Source organism: Podarcis gaigeae (assembly GCF_964106915.1).
Source record: "Podarcis gaigeae genome assembly, chromosome: 5".
Lineage (NCBI taxonomy): Eukaryota > Metazoa > Chordata > Lepidosauria > Squamata > Lacertidae > Podarcis > Podarcis gaigeae.
The window spans coordinates 15,110,628-15,132,843 of NC_139681.1; the positions used below are offsets into that span (position 1 = coordinate 15,110,628).

General features: G+C 45.7%; 1 protein-coding gene and 1 long non-coding RNA gene across 6 annotated transcripts in view; one reads left to right on the forward strand and one right to left on the reverse strand.

Annotated features, from left to right (window-relative positions):
* PSD (pleckstrin and Sec7 domain containing) overlaps positions 1-22,216 on the forward strand; it is a gene marked incomplete at its 5' end in the record, with an annotated part of 89,838 nt that overhangs the window by 994 nt on the left and 66,628 nt on the right. For 2 of the 4 annotated variants that reach the window (XM_083738272.1, XM_083738273.1), the window contains 3 exons: positions 98-200; positions 6,900-7,374; positions 13,858-14,304. In XM_083738272.1, the coding sequence (XP_083594398.1) occupies positions 98-200; positions 6,900-7,374; positions 13,858-14,304 (1,025 nt within the window). Of the gene's footprint in view, positions 1-97; positions 201-2,418; positions 2,836-6,899; positions 7,375-13,857; positions 14,305-22,216 lie in introns of those variants that run through there. The other 2 variants (XM_083738275.1, XM_083738274.1) reach the window with 2 other exon arrangements.
* On the reverse strand, positions 962-21,738 carry LOC310844438. Of its 2 annotated transcripts, none has more exons than XR_014564127.1 (3): positions 21,705-21,738; positions 17,801-18,009; positions 962-1,126 (listed from the first exon to the last, which is right to left on the reverse strand). It is a non-coding gene; the product is annotated as an uncharacterized lncRNA (long non-coding RNA). The 2 variants fall into 2 exon arrangements; XR_014564128.1 differs by lacking the exon at positions 962-1,126 and adding an exon at positions 7,756-8,332.

A 22,216-nucleotide genomic window follows, 5' to 3' on the forward strand; every position in this document is an offset into this window, starting at 1 on the left:
GCAATGGCATCTCCTCTGCCCCTTCTTCCTCCATCTTCCTCCATCCCATGCAAGGAACCTCACAAATAAGCATTTTCTCTCTCTCTCTTTTCTACAGGGGAGTCCATGGGCATATTCCCGAGAGAGCTCTGCCCACGCCCAGCGCATCGCCAAGGCTAAGTGGGAATTCTTCTATGGCTCCCTGGACCCTCCTGGAACAGGTAATGGGCTCGATGCAATTACTGGTAGGGGAGAGCGTTTGCATGTATGGAAATCAGGCATCTCTTCAGCATTCGACCCTCAAAAACGGTCTCCTGGCTCAGGTTCCACATACTGTGGTGGATGCAGTCACAGCAGGGGGGCATTTGTTTTGTTTTTTAAAAAAATATTTATTCAAATTTTAAAGATTACAAAAATACAAAAAATAAAAGGACAAAAAAAGAAAAATTTAAAAAAATCAGAAAAAATACAAACAATTGATAAAAAAACAACAGATCAAACCTTTACATAACTTCCTTTCCTTTGCTTATTTCCTTGACCTCCTCACACCTCCCCCCTTTGTATTCTAGTTCAATTAGATGTCTCAGCAAATCCTTTCCAGCTTTGTTTTTATCCTAATAATTTATCTTAATATACTGTAATTCTCGTCTCTCACCAATTAAAAAAAAATCAATTTTAACCCAGTCCTTTATATCATTTCTGCTAAAACCACATTACTTCATTCCAACAACCTTCTAACATTCCTTAATTCTGCAATCTTTCGGCTGATAAACTTTAAATTATTTCCGAAACATTCTCTTCTTTCACCAATTAATCATCCATTTTTACTTTGTTTAATCTTATTTCTCATTAAAACTAATACATTTGAACTTAATCTCTTAAAACATTTCCCCTAGGGTCATAAAAATTTCATTCCACGACTTTTCCATCTCTCATTAATTTTTTTTTTAAAAAAACCCATATATACACTTCAAATTCCCAGCAGGGGGGCATTTGGATGCTGGTGGTTGCCGACTTTTATAAAGCAATATCCAGTGTGGCTGCCAGATTCAGACAACGCTGGAACGGTAGACGTGCACCCTTAGATAGTAGGCTTGAAATGTAAATGGGCTCTCATTAGCTGGGCCGCTGGTTGGGTGGTGATAAGCTGAAATTCAACAAGGAAAATATGTAAGGAGAGAAGAATCAAATGCATGCGTGTGGAACAAGGCAGAGGTAGCTGTGGGAAAGACCTGAGATGAACAGGGAGACCTTCGTCCAACCCTTTGTAGGTGTTGAAATATTCACTTCCTATGAGGAAGTGGACCTACCATTTGCTAGAGATCCTGAGAAACTCCTCCTTTTGCATAAGTCCATCCCTGGGATATTACGTGCAAGGGCCTAAGGGCTAGGAAAGCTGGAAGTGGTTTTCCATAGTGGTTTTCCGGCTATTTTTCTTGAGATATGCCCCAGAAGCAACTGATACAATCTATACTTCCTGCTGGAGGTGCTCCTCATTCAGACTCTGTTACAGCTTTTTAGGATGTGATCCACCCTGAGATCTACAGGTATAGGGTGGTATACAAATTTTAACAACAACAACAAGCTTTGTAAAAATGGAGAGAGGTGCTCTTTCCCCCTGGAATACGTTCCTTGCAGTGTCTGGATAGACAGTGGTTGTGTTTGCACATCATGCTAAGACAAACCATGGCTTAGTGCTGCCTCTCGAAGAGGAATCTGCAGCTACTTTGTTCCTTCCTGGACTTTTTTAAATAAGTGCAGCAGCTAAGCCAAGGTTTGGTTTAGTGCAACGTCTGAACCCAGAGCATGGTTAAGCATCTCTCCACCTGAACCACAATCCATAGCCAGGGTTCCTCCTATGGTTACAAGAATGATCCTGAGTTTGGGCAAAATGCTAAGTTAACTGTAGCCTAGCTGCCATCCTAGGGACACGGGTGGCACTGTGGGTTAAAGCACAGAGCCTAGGGCTTGCTGATCAGAAGGTCAGCGGTTCGAATCACTGTGGTGGGGTAAGCTCCCGTTGCTCGGCCCCAGCTCCTGCCCACCTAGCAGTTCGAAAGCACATCAAAGTGCAAGTAGATAAATAGGTACTGCTCCGGCGGGAAGGTAAACGGCATTTCCGTGCGCTGCTCTGGTTTGCCAGAAGCAGCTTAGTCATGCTGGCCACACGACCCGGAAGCTGTACGCCGGCTCCCTCGGCCAATAAAGCGAGATGAGCGCCGCAACCCCAGAGTCGGCCACGACTGGACCTAAGGATCAGGGGTCCCTTTACCTTTTAGCTGCCATCCTGCACTAACCTCAAAAGTCAGGGGAGGAGTGAAGCAGGCATGAGCTACTCTCTGGGAGCCATTTGTGAAGTCACAGTAAGCCATACCCTGACTTAGCAGTGATATACAAACCAGGTCACTGTGCTGCGAGGAAGGGAAATATTAACTAAGAGATTGACAGTGTTACATGAGAGGCCTGGTGCCCTCTTGGTTTTGGGCCACAGTTCCCATAAGCTCCAGTCAGCATGGCCGTGCTGGCAGAGGTTGATGGGTGAGGTAATTCAAAAGCACCAGGAGGACACCAAGTTGGAAAAAGCTGGGCAAGAACCTTTCCTTGCAAGCAGATGCTGTGATTGTGGGCAGACAAAAAAAGGATAAGAGGCTGCAGGCACAAAAGGGAGCAAACGGAAGCGTTTCCATCCCCAAAAATCTACCCATAAGCTTCCCAGCAGAGCAACACTTGTGACTGATGCACATCTTTCTTGACTGCACCCGTACAAAGAACAGTGCACAAACATACAGCGACCAAGTGGAGCGATGTAAAAGAAAGGAATGGCCTCATCCATGCACAACCTCAGTCGCCATGGAAGTATGTGACATGGCAGAGTGATTGCATGAACCTTCAAACAAAGAGGAGAGCGGGTGCTTACTGATAAGATATTTTTATCAGTAAGCACCAGAGCCTGCCCTGCTCTTTGTTTGATTCCGCCTGGTGCTTCTTAACCCCCTTCCTGCAGGCTGATTGTGTGAAGCTGCCTCATGCTGCATCCATAAATATTGGCCCATCTAGCCTAAGACTGACTTATAAAGTCTCAAGTAGAGATTATAAAAAAAAAAATTTAAAATAGTCCAGTAGCACCTTAGAGACCAACTAAGTTTGTTCTTGGTATAAGCTTTTGTGTGCATGCGCACTTCTTCAGATACACTGAAACAGAAGTCACCAGACCCTTTTATACAGTGGGAGGGTGGGGTGGGGTATTGACTAACTGAAGTTTTAACTGTTGTCAGAAGGTTTACCATACCCATTGAGCCAATCACCCATCTCCTGCTACCCACCCCACCCTCCCACTATATATAAGGGTCTGGTGACTTCTGCTTCAGTGTATCTGAAGAAGTGTGCATGCACACGAAAGCTTATACCTAGAACAAACATAGTTGGTCTCTAAGGTGCTACTGGGCTATTTTTTATTATTATTATTTCGACTGCGTCAGACCAACATGGCTACCTACCTGAATCTAGAATCAAGTAGAGATTATTATTGTTGTTGTTGTTATCTCTTTAGTTATACCCCGCCTTTTACCCTGACAGGGACTTAAGGCGTCTAAAGATAAAATAAGAACAACTAAATATGGGGGTCGTTAAAAAACAACTCTGTGTGTGTGTGATAGCTATTAAAAACATATAGATAATTACAGTGGTACCTCTGGATACGAATGGGATCCGTTCCAGAGCCCCATTCGCATCCAGAAGCAAATGTAGCTAGTGATGTTACGTCTGCGCACACGCACGCCGCTTTTCGCCGCTTCTGCGCATGCTTGTGACGTCATTTTGAGCGCCTGCGCATGCGCAAGCGGCGAAACCTGGAAGTAACGTGCTCTGTTACTTCCGGGTTGCCGCGGAGCGCAACTCGAACGTGCTCAACCCAAAGCGCATTCAACCCGAGGTATGACTGTACCATAAACACAACCTGGCACCAGCCCCCTCAGTAAAATCAGTCAGTTCCCAAATGCTGAAAGGTCTTTGGCTGTAGGCAGAAGAACAGCACAGAGGGAACTAGTCTGAGGAAGGGAGTTCCAAAGTTGTCTAGGAGTAGCCCCCACGGAGAAGGCCCTTTCCTGCATCTCTACCAAGCATGGCTGTGAGGGTGACAGGGCTGAGAAAAGTGTCCCCCCCCCCCTTCTCAGAGACCCAGACAGGTTTGTATGAGGGAATATGGTCTTTCAGTGAGCTAAGATGTTTTTTTTTCCAGTCTTGAGCTGGAAACCATGGGTAGGCAAACTAAGGCCCGGGGGCCAGATGTGGCCCAATCGCCTTCTCAATCCAGCCCACGGATGGTCCGGGAATCAGCGTGTTTTTACATGAGTAGAATGTGCCCTTTTATTTTAAATGCATCTCTGGGTTATTTGTGGGGCATAGGAATTCGTTCAATTTTTTTTTCCAAAATATAGTCTGGCCCCCCACAAGCTCTGAGGGACAGTGGACCGGCCCCCTGCTGAAAAAGTCTGCCGACCCCTGATTTAAACAAACAAGCATACAAACAAACAAACAAACAAACAAACAGTAATGAGAAAGAGATGAAGAAACTGCAAGATGAAATGCGTATCTGTTAAGACAATTAACACTGACATTGAAAAATTTGGGATGGACCTTGATGAATGCTAGAATTGGTTTCAATGGACTAAAATGATTAAAAGCAAGAAGGGGAATTTGCAGATATGAAGAACTAATTAGAAAAAGAACAATAAATGCTTTCCTTCCTATCAATCTTTTCAATTATATCAGTTAGTCCATTAGAAAACATAAATATAAAAAATGGTGGGGAAGTATTTCAGAAAGAGCTTCTGCTTATGATTTTTCCATCACCCCCACAGTCCTTAAAAGATTTAACAGTCTGTGAAATTGGAGTTAGAACTCTGATTACTCCCCAAGCACTATTCAATTTCAAGGAAGCTATGACGATTGAATAATGTGTGTTTTAGCTGATACACAAATAATCACGAAGTTAAAAGGTGGAATTAAATTCTTATTTGAGATAAATTAAATTCTTATTTGAAGGGGGGGATACATAACACCGAGTATGCAGATTGTTAAAATATATTAGGGATACCTTTAAAGTAGGGCTGGAAAAGGTGCCCATACAAGGGCAAATTGCAGGCAGATTTCATTGACTTTTTTGGAGGGGGGCAAAATTGTTCATATGGCTTAGGCAAGCATGGCCAAACTTGGCCCTCCAGATGTTTTGGGACTACAACTTCCAACATCCCTAGCTAGCAGGACTAGTGGTCAGGGATGATGGGAATTGTAGTCCCAAAACCTCTGGAGGGCCAAGTTTGGCCATGCCTGGCTTAGGGGTGCTTATCATTGCAGAAAGTGGTGGTGGTCTCCTCTCCTCTCCCCCACCCATTGCTTTCTCCATCTGTCTCTAAGTTGTCACCATTTTGTGGGAGGGTTTCAAGTTTACAGAAGAAATTTGGGTTTGTTCAATTAAAGCACAACAAATTCACTATAAAAAGAAAGGACAAACTTTTTGCAGTTAGGAATGTGACAGGGAAAGGCACTCAAAAGTGTGAGATGGACGATTGACCAATGGGAAGGTGTGGAAACACCCCGTGAACAAGCCAGGATGAATGTTCAATATAGGCCAGACATAGTCTAACCACTGCGTTAGCTCTGTGCAAAGCAAATTAGAATGAATGCTGAATAAACAGGTTGCCTGAAGTAAACCCCATCCCTCTCCTTTAAAAGTTTAAACTGTAAGAAAGAAAGAAAATCAGTGTCACTTCAGGAATATTCTGGGAGATGATGATGGCAGCCACCAACTGTGCTCTTGCAAATATAAAAAATACATCTTTGTCAAGAGTGGTAACTTTTAAAAACTATTTAAAGTAAGAGAGAGAAAGGAGCAAACCTTTGTAGCTCACCCTACCCAATTCAAAACAGTCTCCCCCACTCCAGCTTAAGGCATGTCTACTCAGAAATAAGCCTTACCATACACTTGGCAAATCAGGATGAAGGGATAGCTCAGTTGGTGGAGACTTTTAATCTCAGCATGATGGGTTTGAGCCCATGTTGGGCAAAACATTCCTGCATTGCAGCGGGGGGTTGGACTAGATGACCCTCGTGGTCCCTTCCAACCCTACAATTCTATGACTCTAACAGGCTCATTGGTGTATAACCTCCCCATAAACAAGTTGAATTGAATGCCTAGTAATGACCAGATATTGTCTGACCTCTGTGTAAGCTTTGTGCAAGCAAATTGGGATTAATCTCAATAAATGGAGCCTTAAACAAATGCTAAACACTTTAGAATGTGGGGGAACCTGCTCCTTCCTTCCTTCCTCCCTTCCACTATCTGTTTTTGTTTTTCTTCACCATTTTTCTGATTGGGATACACAGTCTGTACTGTATAACCAGAGGTGTTGACATATGGATGCGGGTGGTGCTGTGGTCTAAACCACTGAGCCTCTTGGGCTTGCCGATCAGAAGGTCGGCGGTTCGAATCCCCGTGACGGGGTGAGCTCCCGTTGCTCTGTCCCAGCTCCTGCCATCCTAGCAGTTCAAAAGCACACCAGTGCAAGTAGATAAATAGGTACCACTGTGGCGGGAGGGTATATGACATTTCCATGCGCTCTGGCTTACATCACGGTGTTCCGTTGTGCCAGTAGCAGTTTAGTCATGCTGGCCACATGACCTGGAAAGGTGTCTGTGGACAAACGCCGGCTCCCTTGGCGTGAAAGTGAGATGAACGCCACAACCCCATAGTCACCTTTGACTGGACTTAACCGTCCAGGGGTCCTTTACCCTTTCCCCCCTTTGACATATGGCATATTTCTTTGTCAGTTCCATGGTTCTCATGTAAGGCTCAGAGATCCAGCATCTGCCAGGACTTAGTGAGTAGTTTATATTTGTAACCCGGGATCTCTCTCTTCCAGGGATGCGTCCTCATAACACACCTGATCCTCCACCTCAGCAGCTCAAGAAATCCAACCACCAGATTCAGCCAAAGCCAGATTGGACGGGACCCGAGCATAGCTTGTGCCACGTGGAGGTGGAAATTGAGATGGCTCCACCAGGCAGTGCAAAACCTGGAAACTGTGAAACGGGAATTATCCGCAGAACCATAAAGTACTCGGAAACTGACTTGGATTCTGTCCCTTTGAGGTGCTACCATGAGACCAACATTGATGATATATTGGCTGAGAAAGATGAAGCGGATTCAGCCATCGAGAGCCAGAAAGACAGCGAGAGCAATCCAAGTTTCACGGGAATCTTGGGGAAAGGGTGTGCTGTTCCAGGAGACTCCTTTGCTCAGCACACAAGAGAAGATGATGACAAGTGTCTGAGAAACAAGACACAGGACGTTGAAGATGATGAGGTATTCGAAGCCATCCAACAGCATCAAGAGAGGTGAGGGTCTTTCTGGACTGGTCAGTACAGTGGTGCCTCGCAAGACGAAAATAATCCGTTCCGCGAGTCTCTTCGTCTAGCGGTTTTTTCGTCTTGCGAAGCAAGCCCATTGACGGCTTAGCAGATTAGCGCTATTAGCGGCTTTTAACAGCTTTTAGCGGCTTTTAGCGGCTTAGCGGATAAGCCGATAAGCGGCTTAGCGGCTTAGTAAAAGGGGGGGAAAGGGGAAAAAAACCCGCAAGAACTCGCAAGACATTTTCGTCTTGTGAAGCAAGCCCATAGGAAATTCGTTTTGCGAAGCACCTCCAAAACGGAAAACCCTTTCGTCTAGCGGGTTTTCCGTCTTGCAAGGCATTCGTCTTGCGGGGCACCACTGTACCAAGCTTGTCCCTTGTATTGAGCAATATTGTCTGGTTTTGTTCTTACAGAGGTCGAGATAGCAAGAGAAGCATAGGCTTTATTTGCTTGACTTAGTCTCTTCATACAAAGCTACTTCTTTCCTGATAAGGCTGGGTTGGGTCTTGCCAAAGCTCATCTGGGGAACCTTTTCAGCCATTGAAGCTGGTGACAATTGTCATTATGAACTTCTCGGGCACAAAGTGGAGGCGGAGCGAAGCCGCTTCCCATTGTGTTGCTTCAATACTGCGACACTTTGGTGCTGCAAAGGCCCTGGTTGTCTGCAATTAGCTGCAGCAAATTAGAAGAGCTGTTCCACACAGCATATTCCCGATAAAGCAAATCTCACAGTGTCCATTTCCATCGGCAAGAATCTATTATATATCCATTCTTTGGGGCAAAGGCACCCTTCTTCCCGCAGCTATCCCTTTGTTTTCTTCTTTCTTTTGAAGTAGCTTCTGTTTCTAACACTTTGACAGCTTCCTTTTCACTCATATGGGTGATGTTCCTGAATCAGCCCTTAATTTCCCATGTGAGAGGAGTTCATTGGAATGTTCTTTGTCTAAACTCAAACATTAACCCAACTCTTTGAAGCCAGACCAATTGCTCATTAATTATTTCATTTTCAGTATCACAGTGGCAAAATTCAGCTCATAAAAACTTAATAATAATAATAATAATAATAATAATAATAATAATAATAATAATACAATTGTTCTGGCCGCAAGGGGAAAGTACAATAATTAAACTTGTCCCTCTTTGAAGTTACTGGCGGACAGGCAGATTCAGGGAAATGCTGGTTATGTCAGTGAACAGGAACCAACCAGTTAAAGTGACAGAGGCTGGGGCAGAAAATTAAAGGTTCTGGCAAATCTGAACAGCACTGTGAGATTTGGACAGGCTAGGCTGCAGTTGCGTTTTAACTCAAAACAATTGCCACGAATCAGGTCAGAGAAAAGGTAGGCAACAAAACAGAGGCTAGGACAGAACAAATGGCAAGGTTGCTACCTGGTTACTTTGGGAAAACTCAATGAATAAATGATGTTGAGATGCAAGACAAAGGGTGGAATGCAATGTTGTACTGAGGAGGTTGTGTCATCAGTGCAAACATTTCTGCTTGCAAGGTGGAATTATTATTATTAATATTATTTATTGGGTTTATATATTGCCCTATACCCAAAGGACGCGGGTGGCGCTGTGGGTTAAACCACAGAGCCTAGGACTTGCCGATCAGAAGGTCGGCGGTTCGAATCCCCGCGATGGGGTGAGCTCCCGTTGCTCGGTCCCTGCTCCTGCCAACCTAGCAGTTCGAAAGCACGTCAAAGTGCAAGTAGATAAATAGGTACCGCTCCGGCGGGAAGGTAAACGGTGTTTCCTTGCGCTACTCTGGTTCGCCAGAAGTGGCTTAGTCATGCTGGCCACATGACCCGGAAGCTGTACACCGGCTCCCTCGGCCAGTAAAGCAAGATGAGCACCGCAACCCCAGAGTTGGCCACGACTGGACCTAATGATCAGGGGTCCCCTTTACCCTTTATACCCAAAGGTCTCAGGGTGGTATCACCTCCCTCCTCCCTGTGTGCTGTTCTGGAGGTTCTCCAAGCAGATTTGAGGAGGGTACAGAGGCACACGTGGGAATTTTTTTGGGGGGAGGAAGCCCCATTGCACTAGCAGGAATCCTTTCTCTGGCTTATGCAAGCACAACAACTTGATTGAATCCTGCACTAACCATCTAATTACACACACACACACAGGGGTGTGTGTAGGGTTTTGGAAACTAAGGAATTCTTGTTCTCTAGAGGTCCATTAAATACTTTCTGGGAATGTTGAAAGACTTTCCTATTTGGATTGGCATTCAGCAACTAAAGATGAGGTAAATCACTCGTGATCAAATATACACATATATTTGTATTATTGGGTATGCCCTCCATCCCCGCAAAAAAAAAAAAGAAGAGTTCTTAATCTGTCTTGAGCCCATGGTGGGAAATATTTATTAAGATTCTCAGCAGGATAGGCCAGCTCCTGAGACAAGGTGAGGTGACCACCTCAGATGGCAACATCCACAGGGCAGCAGATCTCAATGTAGATCTTTATTCCTCGCTTGTTGCTGATGTAGACCTTCACTTGCCGCTTCTTCCCTCACAGGGAGGGCGGACGCCATTTTGTGGTCTGCCTCAGGTGCCAAAATGTCTTAGGCTGGCCCTGATTCTTAGTATACCCACAAGGATGTCTTGGCAGAGCGGGGGATAAATTCACCTTTTGTGTATTTCGTTTTTAGGGAAGCTTTTAATGTTTAGTAGACTACAGTGGTACGTCGGGTTACATATGCTTCAGGTTACAGACTCCACTAACCCAGAAATAGTGCTTCAGGTTAAGAACTTTGCTTCCGGATGAGAACAGAAATCGTTCTCTGGCGGCACAGCAGCAGCGGGAGGCCCCATTAGTTAAAGTGGTGCTTCAAGTTAAGAACAGTTTCAGGTTAAGTACGGACTTCCGGAACCCAGCCAGATGGGTGGGGTAGAAATAATAAATTATTATTATTATTATTATTATTATTATTATTATTATTATTATTATTCCCCATGGAAACCCTGTTCCTTGCTGCAGACTCTGCACTCCACTGATTATGAGTAGAAAAAGCAGCTGAAATTCATTTTCTCCAGCTACGTCAGATGTGGCTCCTTCCTTTTGACACTGAAAATCTCAGCTCTCCATGAAAATGCTCCATACATGCTAAAGTGTGCTGATCTCAGTAGTCTCAGCAGACTTCAGATTCCGACAGGATTTTAAAGCCTTGTCTCGGTGCAGCAAGATCCCTGTCTAGGCAACGGTATCCCTGTATAGTGACTCCCTCTGTCGGCAGCTGAGCTGTCAAATCACACAGGGAGTTTTGGGTCTGGCGGAAGGGGAAGAGAAGCCATTGAAAGGATTTGAGGAAGGGCAAGTTGAATGGCTTGAACAATGGAGAGATATGAATGGTTTTGATGGCAGAATTGTGCCTAGAGGTAGAAAGACAGGGGTGTAAAAAAAAAAAAAGGAGGTGAGAGAGAAGTCTAGCAAGGACCGGAATAATATCCCCTATTTCCAACTTTCTTGCAACATCAAAAGAAGCAACTGCAGAATAAAAGTGGCCATTCTTTCCACCTGTTTTGAAGGGGAAACCTGTTCAATGCCCATGGCTTACTCTGCACCATTTTCCAAGAGGGAGAACATTTTAGTAAACAGCAGTGTCCTGACCTCCCCTCTATGAATTACAGATTTGGTGTAGGACATTTAACCATTAGCTTTGCCTAAATTTAAACCCTGCTGGTCTACTACCCTTAGTATTGCAAGGTTGTCATGAGAGGGCTTGGACTAAAAATGTCAACCAAAATCTTTACTTTCCTGGTTTATCACCACAACAGTTGTTAACCCTGGGCTTCAGTAAAGCAAACAATTTAATTAGACAGCACCTATATGATATCGAGCGACAGAATAATCTGGCCACAATACGGAAATTTTGTCCGTGGTATGATTATTTTCCAACTAGTCATTTTGACACTTTGGCACCCTATTTGCGAAATTTAACAATTCCAAAATACAGACACACCTTCACTTTCACAAGATAGAATATACTGCCTTTGGCTCTACTTGAGGGTTGATTTCAAAAAATTCCACCAGAAAAGCTGCTATGTCCCTGTGGAGATGGCAGTATTGAGTCCATGGCTCATGTCTTCTGGCTTGCACTCTTTATAAAGATTTGAGGAGTGAGGTTATTACCCCTCTATTATTGTCGCTCAACCATTGCTACTGTGTCCTTTTCTTTTAGCAGATCAAGAAGATCAGGTGACAGCAAAAACTGCAAGATTTTTAGCGGGGGCAATTAGAATATGATCTATTATTTGATTATTGATGTAAACCCCCAAAATGTATTTTCTAGAATTAAGTTTTTACCTCTATCTTCAGTACATTTTATTTTCTTTTACTGCTAGGGCTAGTGGTTGATGTAAATAAAGATTCTGAATTCTGAAAGAGCAGTGTGGTGTCAGGAGAAAAAGGGGTAACCACAGGGGGAGATGGAGTTTATGAGAGTAAAATGCCTCTCAGGGACATGAGAGAAGGATGACCAGCTATGCAGGCCAAAAGAATACAGCTCCAGAATACTGAAATGGTAGACACATGTCGTGTGCACTTGGCTTGGAGACAAATCATATCTCAAGGCAAATCTGGGTGAAGATGTACAACTCCAGACCCTCCAAGTATCCCTGTTTTCCAGGGACAGTCCTGGATTTACAGAAGCCATCCCGGTTTCTGATTTGATCGTGGAGTGTCCCGCTTTTCCTTAGGATGTCCCTGTTTTCATCAGAGGGTATGGAGTTATCCGACCCCTGAGCCATCTGAAGGCAGCCCTGTATAGGGAAGTTTTTTTAATGTTTAATGTTTTGTTGTGTTTTTATATGTGTTGGAAGCTGCCCAGAGTGACTAGGGCAATCCAGTCAGATGGGTGGTGTATAAATAGTAAAATAATAATAATAATTATTATTATTATTATTATTATTATTATTATTATTATTATTATTATTATATAAAAGGTAAAGGGACCCCTGACCATTAGGTCCAGTCGTGACCGACTCTGGGGTTGTGGTGCTCATCTCGCTTTATTGGCCGAGGGAGCCGGCGTACAGCTTCCAGGTCATGTGGCCAGCATGACTAAGCTGCTTCTGGTGAACCAGAGCAGCGCACGGAAACGCCGTTTACCTTCCTGCCGGGGTGGTACCTATTTATCTACTTGCACTTTGACGTGCTAGGTTGGCAGGAGCTGGGACCGAGCAATGTGAGCTCACCCCGTCACGGGGATTCGAACCGCCGACCTTCTGATCAGCAAGTCCTAGGCTCTGTGGTTTAACCCACAGCGCCACCCGCGTCCCTTTATTATTATTTAGGACATCCTTATTTTCATTGGCAAAATGTTGGAGTGTATGCAGCTCTATGCTTTCCACTCCTCTTAGATAAAAGGAAAGGTGGGGCCACAGCAGCCAGGAGCCATTGCAGAGATCACTTTCTCTGCCAGAGGAGAAGAATGGAACTGGATAGGTTCCCCCTCTTTCTTAGAAAGAGGCAGGTAGCGCCATTGCAAAGAACATTGTTTTTACTCATCAAAAGCCCTTGGGCCAGTGTGGGTTATCAGTTGCATAAACTAAGCAAAAAGGGATTTAGTCCCAGCAGAACTTGCCGAAGAAGCACTCCAAAGCTGCTCACTGCAGATACACACCAGTCCATTGGGCTGGACCTCAGAAACTTCCCTTCCCAATGGGAGAGCCAGAATCCGTAGATCTTCCCTATGCCTTAGCTTGGCAGAAGAGAGGCTGACTCTGGTTAGCTCCTGACCATGGCCAGGATTTATTGGGGGGTGGGCAGGAAACCCACCTGCCATCATCCTATGTCTTGCTCTGTCTAGCAGATTTGGGATGAAATGTCTCAACGACAGTTGCTTTAAATTACTTTCTTTTCTGACCCCAAGCGCTCAGAAAAAAACCTGTCAAAATATTCAGTCACTTGAAAACTAGGAAGTCAAATAAAAAATGAACACCAGAGAGTCCCTTTCATGTATTTAACTGGTATATTTTGCAAAATTACAAAGAACATGAATTTTCCATCTTTTTTTAAAAAAATCTAAACTAAAACAAGTTTTCTTGGATTTGCTGAAAATCTTTTCAGCACTTCCTTTCCAAATTACTCCTTTTTTTCCAATGCAGTTTTTCAGTAATCACAGCCCGTTGAGATGCTCCCCTGTCATCGTCTACCTTAGCCGGGTCATTACTTTCCACAAGAAGAATCGCTAGAATATTCTGATTATTTCTACTTTTAGTTAAGGTTTTTTTAATTTATTTACTTGATTCCGGAGGGGCAGCTGCCCTCCTGCCCTCTCCCCCACCCTCCACTATGCCCATGCTGCTGACTGATCGCAGGAAGATATATCTACCCCTTTAGAAAGACTCTCGTTCTGATCAGTGGTGTGTAGAAGACACTTCCCTGAGTTGAGGACTGCTGTGTCTGTTTCTCTGTAACTTGTGCCTCCCTCTTTCTCACCACCTCATCCCCAATCTCCAGGATCATCAACAGAGAAGCCCAAGGGCTGCTCAAGTCCCCAGTGCCCTTTCTCCTCGGACACAGCCTCTCCAGGGACGGCATGGATTCGTTCAGCAGGCATTTTGAGAGCATCATGGAGTCTCACCGAGCCAAAGGGACCTCTTACACCAGCCTCGACTCCATTGACATCCTGTCCTCCCCGGCCCAAACGCACAGCGGAACGTACTTCACCTTCGACCTCCCAACTCTCACCCCGGAAGTACAAGAGCAAATTCGAGACAGTGCCAAGCTCATTGAGCAGAACTTCGCCCCCCTGGCCCACCTGGAGCCAGATTCCGGGACAAGCTCCGCCACGGATGCCCCCTGGACCGAGCGAGAGGAGGAGCCGAGACAAGGCGGGGAAGGCAGCCTGCAGAGTCCCTGTCACTCCGACGACAGCCTAGGAATTCCCCTGGCCTCCATCACAAGGTGAGTGAATGAAGCTAATTCTATCCAGGGGGTATGTGAGATAACATAGTTGGGTGGTTTAGGATCCCAGCTGACCTTTTATTTTACCTGTGGACTCTGCAACAACTCTGCCATCTCACAAGCTGGCAAGGATGATGAAGGGATCATCCACGACCCTTCCTCTCAGACCTTTAGAAAATGATCTTTAGGCACCTGACGGATGCTGTCTTACAATGGGGCGTACGGCTCTTTGCCAGAGTTCTGTGGTGCATTTTCATAGCCTTGTGAAAGCGGCTGTTTTGACAGGTTTTTAAAGCCCTGTGAAAAACACGGTCTTCTGCTGTTTCACAGTGGGGGTTTCCCCCCCATGCAAGCTTGGCTCAGTTGTTCACCTGAGCTGATGTTTCCTTGATGCTATTTATTATATGCTTTTGAAAGGATCCTGTCCGCACTGTTCACCTGCCAAGTTGTTCCTATGCGTTTTACTTTTTGAAATCTCTTACTGTGTGCCTAGATGATGACGACGATAAGAGTGATGATTATAAATTCCCGCTCTGCGGACAGTGAGAGGGGCCTGAGTTTCACAATGATCCTAAGGCAGGTATAGGCAAACTATACCTCCAGCTGTTTTGGGACTACAACTCCCACCATCCCTAGCTAACAGGACCAGTGGTCAGGGATGATGGGAATTGTAGTCTCAAAACATCTGGAGGGCCGCGTTTGCCTGTCCTAAGGTGTGTGGCTTATGCAGAATTGCAAAGCCAGTGGTGGCAGCAGGCAGTGATGGCTGATGCCCATTGGGACTTGGTAGGGCAAGAGAAGGAGACAAACAGTAGTTAGAGCAGCAGGCAATGATAGCCAGAGCCAGAGCCAGAGCCAATCACAGGCAGAGCCAACTAATTCTAGAATCGTAGAATTTGAAGGGACCCCTAGGGTCATCTAGTCCAACCCCCTACAATGCAGGAATCTCAACTAAAGCATCCATGACAGATGGCCATCCAACATCTGCTTAAAAACCTCCAAGGAAGGAAAGTCCACCACCTTCCAAGGGAGATCATTCCACCGTCAAACAGCTCTTACTGTCAGAAAGATTTCCCTGATGTTTAGTTGGAATCTCCTTTCTTGTAAGTTGAAGCCATTGGTTCGGTTCTTACCCTCCAGAGCAGGAGAAAACAAGCTTGTTCCCTCTTCCATGTGGCAGCCCTTTAGATCTTAGTCTCCTCTTTTCCAGGATAAACATACCCACCTCCCTCAACCGTTCCTCATAAGGCTTGTTTTCCAGACCCTTTGCCATCTTGGTTGTCTCCTCTGCACATGTTCCAGCTTGTCAATATCCTAATTAAATTGTGGTGCCCAGAACTGGACACAGGACTCCAGGTGTGGTCTGACCAAGGCAGAATAGAGCGGGACGTTTACAGGATCGGGACACTATACTTCTGTCGATTCAGCCTAGACTAAGGCTTGCAGGGCAGTGCCAGGCTTTCTCAGCAATGTTCATTGAAAAGGCTCAGAGCTTCTGCCTCTCTGTGATTTGGTGCCAATGCTCTCCTATCAGAGCATACTGCTCTCACAAGACATATGGTTTGCAAGACTCATGAATGTGACAGTTTTCTGTGCCCCCTAATGTACAGCAGTATGATTTGAGTATAAATCTTTTGTCCAGAGGCGCTCTTAGGTCCTAACAAATTGAGCTGGTTTCCAACCTTGTTGCAAAAAAAGAAAAATTTTTCAGCAGGACTTGTCTACATTGGAATATAATGCGGGTTCGAAATTCCTTGTGCAAAGAATTGTGATCTCACATAATTTGTGCGTGTGAACATTCAGGGCAAGATTGGTCTGATGTGCAGATGAGGAGCGATGTGTATCATCTTGGGAATGTGAAAATCTATAAATTGCAACTGTCTTCGAGATGCCAGCCAAGAAGTTGTTTGCCGGTCCTCCATCCATTTCCCCCATTTCCCATGCAATTATTTATTTTTCCCAGTAGGTGGCATCTGCCACTTACTGTACTGAATTTCCTAGCTCTGGGGCAAAGAGAGAGAGAGATGAGGAGGATCAGGGTTTAGCTGACTGCAGCTGCAGCTTTAGGATGAGTTCCTTCTCTCATGCAGACTGCAGAATATTGTTTGAGGGAGATGTCTGCAGTTTGGAGAAAAGAACTGAATTGCCCAAAAGCAGCAAGGAAATGGGCCAAAGGGAGGACATTTTCTTTCTCTGGCTTAAATTTAAATCTGAGCCAGAGAAGAACTTTAGTGGCTGCAGTGCTTACCTTTTATTTGAGGTGAGCATTCTGAGCCATGGATACACATATTTCCAAGCCACAGAATGCAAATGCCAGCGATATTCCCAGCTACCACATAGTGCTCCATCCCATAATAACAAGATCATAGATGTGGCTAGAGCAGTGTTTCCCAACCTTGGGTCTCCAGCTGTTTTGGGACTATAACTCCCATCATCCCTAGCTAGCAAGACTAGTGGTTGGGGTGATGGGAATTGTAGTCCAAAAACAGCTAGAGACCCAAGTTCGGAAAACACTGGGCTAGAACCTCTGTCAGGTATGTTTTGTGTGACTGCTTGCCTGAGCAGAGCCTGAGCCTTTGCTCTTTCAGGACATGTGGAGAGACATTCTCTTCACAAAGGAAAAGGCCTCTGTACATGTTCAGAGACCCTTAGCTCTAAGTGCCAGAATTTTTGTGAAAAGAAGGTGTCAACCCGGAACAGAGGCCAGCCTGCCACATGTTTCAGCTGGAAGGGACAAGACTGAGAGGAAAGAGAAGAGCCCTCTTCAAATACCTCAAGGCTGTCACATGGAAGGTGGAAAAAGCTTGTTTTCTCCTGCTCTGGAGGGTAGGACTTGAACCAACGGCTTTAAGATACAGTGGTACCTCGGGTTACATACGCTTCAGGTTACATACGCTTCAGGTTACAGACATCGCTAACCCAGAAATAGTGCTTCAGGTTAAGAACTTTGCTTCAGGATGAGAACAGAAATCGTGCTCTGGCGGCACGGCAACAGCAGGAGGTCACATTAGCTAAAGTGGTACTTCAGGTTAAGAACAGTTTCAGGATAAGAACGGACCTCCGGAACGAATTAAGTACTTAACTAGAGGTACCACTGTACAAGAAAGGAGAGTCCAACTAAACATCAGGAAGAACTTTCCGGCAGTAAGAACTGTTTGACAGTGAACGGTCTCCCTCAGGAGGTTGTGGACTCTCCTTCCTCGGAGGTTTTGAAGCAGAGGTTGGGTGCCCATCTGTCATGGATGCTTTAGCTGAGATTCCTGCATTGCTGGGGGTTGGACTGGATGACCTTAGTGGTCCCTTCCGACTCTGCAATTCTATGATCATGCTGACTAGAGCTGGAGGGAGCTCTAGCCACTGCCCAGAACATTTGCAGGCTAGCAGCTTGGCACAGGATCTCGTTTCTCCAGCCTGCCGTTCTCTCCTGAGGGTGATGTATCACTTGTTTTTCAAGCAGCGCATTGAGATTATGCTCACAGTGTTTTGGGAATCTTACCTCTACCGGCCAAGAGATCTTACAGGATCCTCTTCCCTGCATTTATGGATTCTAGTCTGTTTTCTAACATGCAGACGTGCTTCTCCCTTTTCCAAGGTGCGAGGAAGCAAGCAGGAAATTCCTTTGGCGGTAGTCTGCTTCCCTGTGGTTGCACAGTCTCCGCAAAGGAAGATTCATTCAGCCGTGCTTTTTCAAAGAGCGGCAGATGTCTGCACAGATAAAAAAACACAATAGTTCTTTTAAAACTGAAGAGTCATATTTTTCCCCCATTTATTTTTTTCTATTTAAAATGTTATTTAGAAACCAGTCAGACTAAATGTCCCTTTAAAACAATCGGGCTTGAAATAAAGTTTGGATGTTATGTGGGCATGTGAAAATACGGTATTTTTTGCTCTATAAGACTCACTTTTTCCCTCCTAAAAAGTAAGGGGAAATGTGTGTGCGTCTTATGGAGCGAATGCAGGCTGCGCAGCTATCCCAGAAGCCAGAACAGCAAGAGGGATTGCTGCTTTCGCTGCGCAGCGATGCCTCTTGCTGTTCTGGCTTCTGAAATTCAGAATATTTTTTTTCTTGTTTTACTCCTCCAAAGTCTTGTGGTCTGGTGCGTCTTATAGTGCGAAAAATACGGTACTCAGATGCCCAGTTCTCACCTGAGAAGAAGCACTTTCATTGAATGCATGGAGTGGGCAGAATGGGATTGTGTCCACCAGCCTGGGACCCCAAAATAGAAGAGGGGGAAAGGATCCCTCTCCCTTTCTGCCTTCCATAAGCTCACTCTTCTCTAAGAAGCCTGAAGAGGAGCTAAAGGCTTTTATCCCAGGATGGCTGGAACCCTGGAGAGGAGCACTCCTCTTAAGCGCAGAGAGATACTTCGACATGTTGTTGCAGTGCGTGGAATATTTTATTGTATGTAAGGGCATTCAGTCATGTGAGCTTTGTCTGAAGTCATTCAGCCTAAAAACAGGTTTACTGACTCAACGAGAAATGTACATTTTCAACCCTCTTTTCCCAGCTTCTCTCTCTTTCTCCCCCACCCCATATATCTGCCCTCCTACGTGCAAAATTGCTTTTTCATGGTGCTATGTTGGATTTGGTATTTATAGATCATAATGAAAAGTTACAAGAGTCAAGTTTCTCTGGAAGCTGAGATACAGGGCCCTCCCTTTTATTCCTGTTTCGATGGTTGTGATTATTCTGTGGTAAGGGAAATAAGCTCTATAGGTGCATAAATGTACTCTCTTTTTTTAAGAGTACAGATTCTGAGATTAATCCGTAGCTGGTATGTGCCCACAAAAATTATGATCAGCCACCTGCTTGGAGCTATTTCCTTCTTGGGGTATTTGCTCTGCAGAGGCTGGGTGGTTAGAAAGGCAAGCTGTTGCTGGTGGCATGATAATCCTGCTTTTAAGAAGAAGGCTTAACTGACCGACTTATGACTCCCTTCCAAGTCTGTTATCCTCTGTTGTGTTGAGCACAATGTCTCAAGAGCCATTAAAGTGTGGGTGCTTCATGGTTCTACTTCATAGCTCGGTTGGTTAGAACTTGATGCTGATAATGCCAAGGTTGCAGGTTTGATATAAGTTTTGAAAGCAAAAGTGTTTGAAAGGACGCAAGGCATGGAAACACCCATTCACATCTATGGGTGTGGGGTTTCTAGTTTTTAAATGGATTGTGTATTGCTGGAGATGTATAGTGATCATGCTTAAGCCCATCTCATGGATGTATTGACTTAACTGTGTTCTTTCCAGTGTGTATTTACATACCTGGCTTGATCTGTATTCAGAGAGCCTACACTTTCTGGCCTCTGCCACGGCAGGCAACATAACTTAAAACTGATGGGTGTTCCAGCCCGGCCCACCCATGAGGCATGGTGAGGCAACCACCTCAGGTGGCAGGATCCTTAGGACCAGCAGATCCTGATATAGGTCTTCACTCACCCGTCTTCCCTGGTACCATTAGGAAAGTGGTTGGGTGTGGTTGGGGAGTCAGTGGAGTGTGGGGAGAGAGCAGAGGAGGTCGCAGAGAGTTCTGGAAGCGAGTGGAGAAAGATCAGAGGAGGCCAGAGAGAGTTGCAGAGGAGAGGATGTTGGAGGGATTTGCTGGGCTTTTAAAAATGTTTTTATGGGCTTATGCGATTTTGCTGTACCTGAGATAGCCAGGGATAGTTACAGCTTTACAGAAGCCATCCCGGTTTCTGAATGTCCCGCTTTTCCTTAGGACATTTTCATTGGGAAAATGTTGGAGGATATCATGTAACCCCCACATAAGATGAGATCTACCTTTTAATTGAAAGCAGTATCATACCACTTTCAACAGTCATGGGTCCTCCCTCTGCAAGAATCCTGGGAACTATAATTTGTTAAGGGTGTTGACTGAGAGTTGTTTGGAGACCCGCTATTTGCCTCATACAGCTACAGTTCCCAGAGTTCCCTGCGAAGAAGGGTTGATCATTAAACCACTCTGGGACTTGTACCTCATTGAGGGGAATAGGTAAAGCAACTCCTGACCATTAGGTCCAGTCGTGACCGACTCTGGGGTTGCGGCGCTCATCTCGCTTTATTGGCCGAGGGAGCCGGCGTACAGCTTCCGGGTCATGTGGCCAGCATGACTAAGCCGCTTCTGGCAAACCAGAGCAGCGCACGGAAATGCCGCTTACCTTCCTGCCAGAGCGGTACCTATTTATCTACTTGCACTTTGATGTGCTTTCGAACTGCTAGGTTGGCAGGAGCAGGGACCGAGCAACGGGAGCCCACCCCGGTGTGGGGATTCGAACCGCTGACCTTCTGATCAGCAAGCCCTAGGCTCTGTAGTTTAACCCACAGCGCCACCCGCGTCCCTCTTGAGGGGAATAGGGGCCTCCTAAAAAGAAACTTCTCAGCACTGTTAACAAACAAAGAATCCCAGGATTCTTTGGAGGAATCCTGTTCAAAGTTATATCATACTGCTTCTCCCCCTCCCAAAATAATTGATACAGTGGTACCTTGGTTCTCGAACGTAATCTGTTCTGGGAGTCCATTCGATTCTTGAAACTGTTTGAAAATCAAGGTGTACCTTCCAACTGGCTGCAGGAGCTTCCTGCACTCAAGTGGATGTCGCGTTGGACGTTCGGCTTCCGAAAAACGTTTGCAAACCGGATCACTTACTTCTGGGTTTGTGGCATCCGGGCGCTGATTTGTTCAGGCCAAGCCATTTGAGTACCGAGGTACCACTGTATATCGGTTGATTGTAGAAAAAAAGCTCAGGAGCGTTTTTTGTATAGTGATAGCTCAGTTGGTAGAGCATAAGACTCTTAATCGCAGGGTGGTGGGTTCAAGTCCAATGTTTGGTTGGACTAGATCAGGGGTAGGCAACCTAAGGCCCATGGGCCGGATGCGGCCCAATCGCCTTCTCAACCCAGCCAGCAGACGGTCCGGGAATCAGCGTGTTTTTACATGAGTAGAATGTGTCCTTTTATTTAAAAAGCATCTCTGGGTTATTTGTGGGGCATAGGAATTCGTTCATATGTTTTTCCAAAATATAGTCCGGCCCACCACATGGTCTGAGGGACGGTGGACCGCCCATGGCTGAAAAAGGTTGCTGACCCCTGGACTAGATGACCCTTGTCCTTCCTTCCAACTCTATAATTCTATGACTCTATGAAATGCGTAGTGCAGATGGAGCCCTATCTGCCCTGTGGCTAGCCTTTTCATTTATGCTTCCCCCGCACACCACCGCTTCTCTGAAGTTCTGCCCGCAACTTGTTTTATTTTCTGCCGCAGAAGTGAACAGCAGCCGTCAGCAACAGGAAGTAAATCACTGCTGAGGTGGGAGGCAGGTTTTGTCTTCGCCTCCGCTGTGACCCTGAGACAACCCGTTCTGTTCCCCACACACACACACACACCCCAGTGGTTCCCTCATGACTTACGAGAGGAAAGGAAATTTAGCTGCGTCGGGGAAGGAACAGTGGCGTAGCGTGGGGGGTGCAGGGGGGGCTGCCCGCAACATCTGGGGGTTAGGGTTAGGGGGCGCAAATCCACGGGTTAGGGGGCACAAATCCACGGGTTAGGGGGCGCAAATTACTTGCCTTGCCCCGGGTGCTGACAACCCACGCTACGCCAGTGGGAAGGAAGTCCTGTCCCTGCTCTGGATGAACCAAGATGTGGGGCCAGGGGGACTTTTGGCTCCTGCCGCAACTTTGCCTCTCATTCAGCCCCTGTGTTTTTTCTTGTGACCCCCTCAGCGGCTCCCGTGGACATCTGCGGGAGAGAGTAATCACAATCCGTCCTATTGGCAGGCACAGCGCCAGTTAATTAATAAAGATGGGTTAGTTACCAGAATTGACTCTCTGCTGCTGCTGCTCACTGCTCTCTCCTGCTTGTTGCCTACCTTAACAGTGGGTGCCATGGCAACGAGGAGAAGGATGGAGGGGGTGCCTAG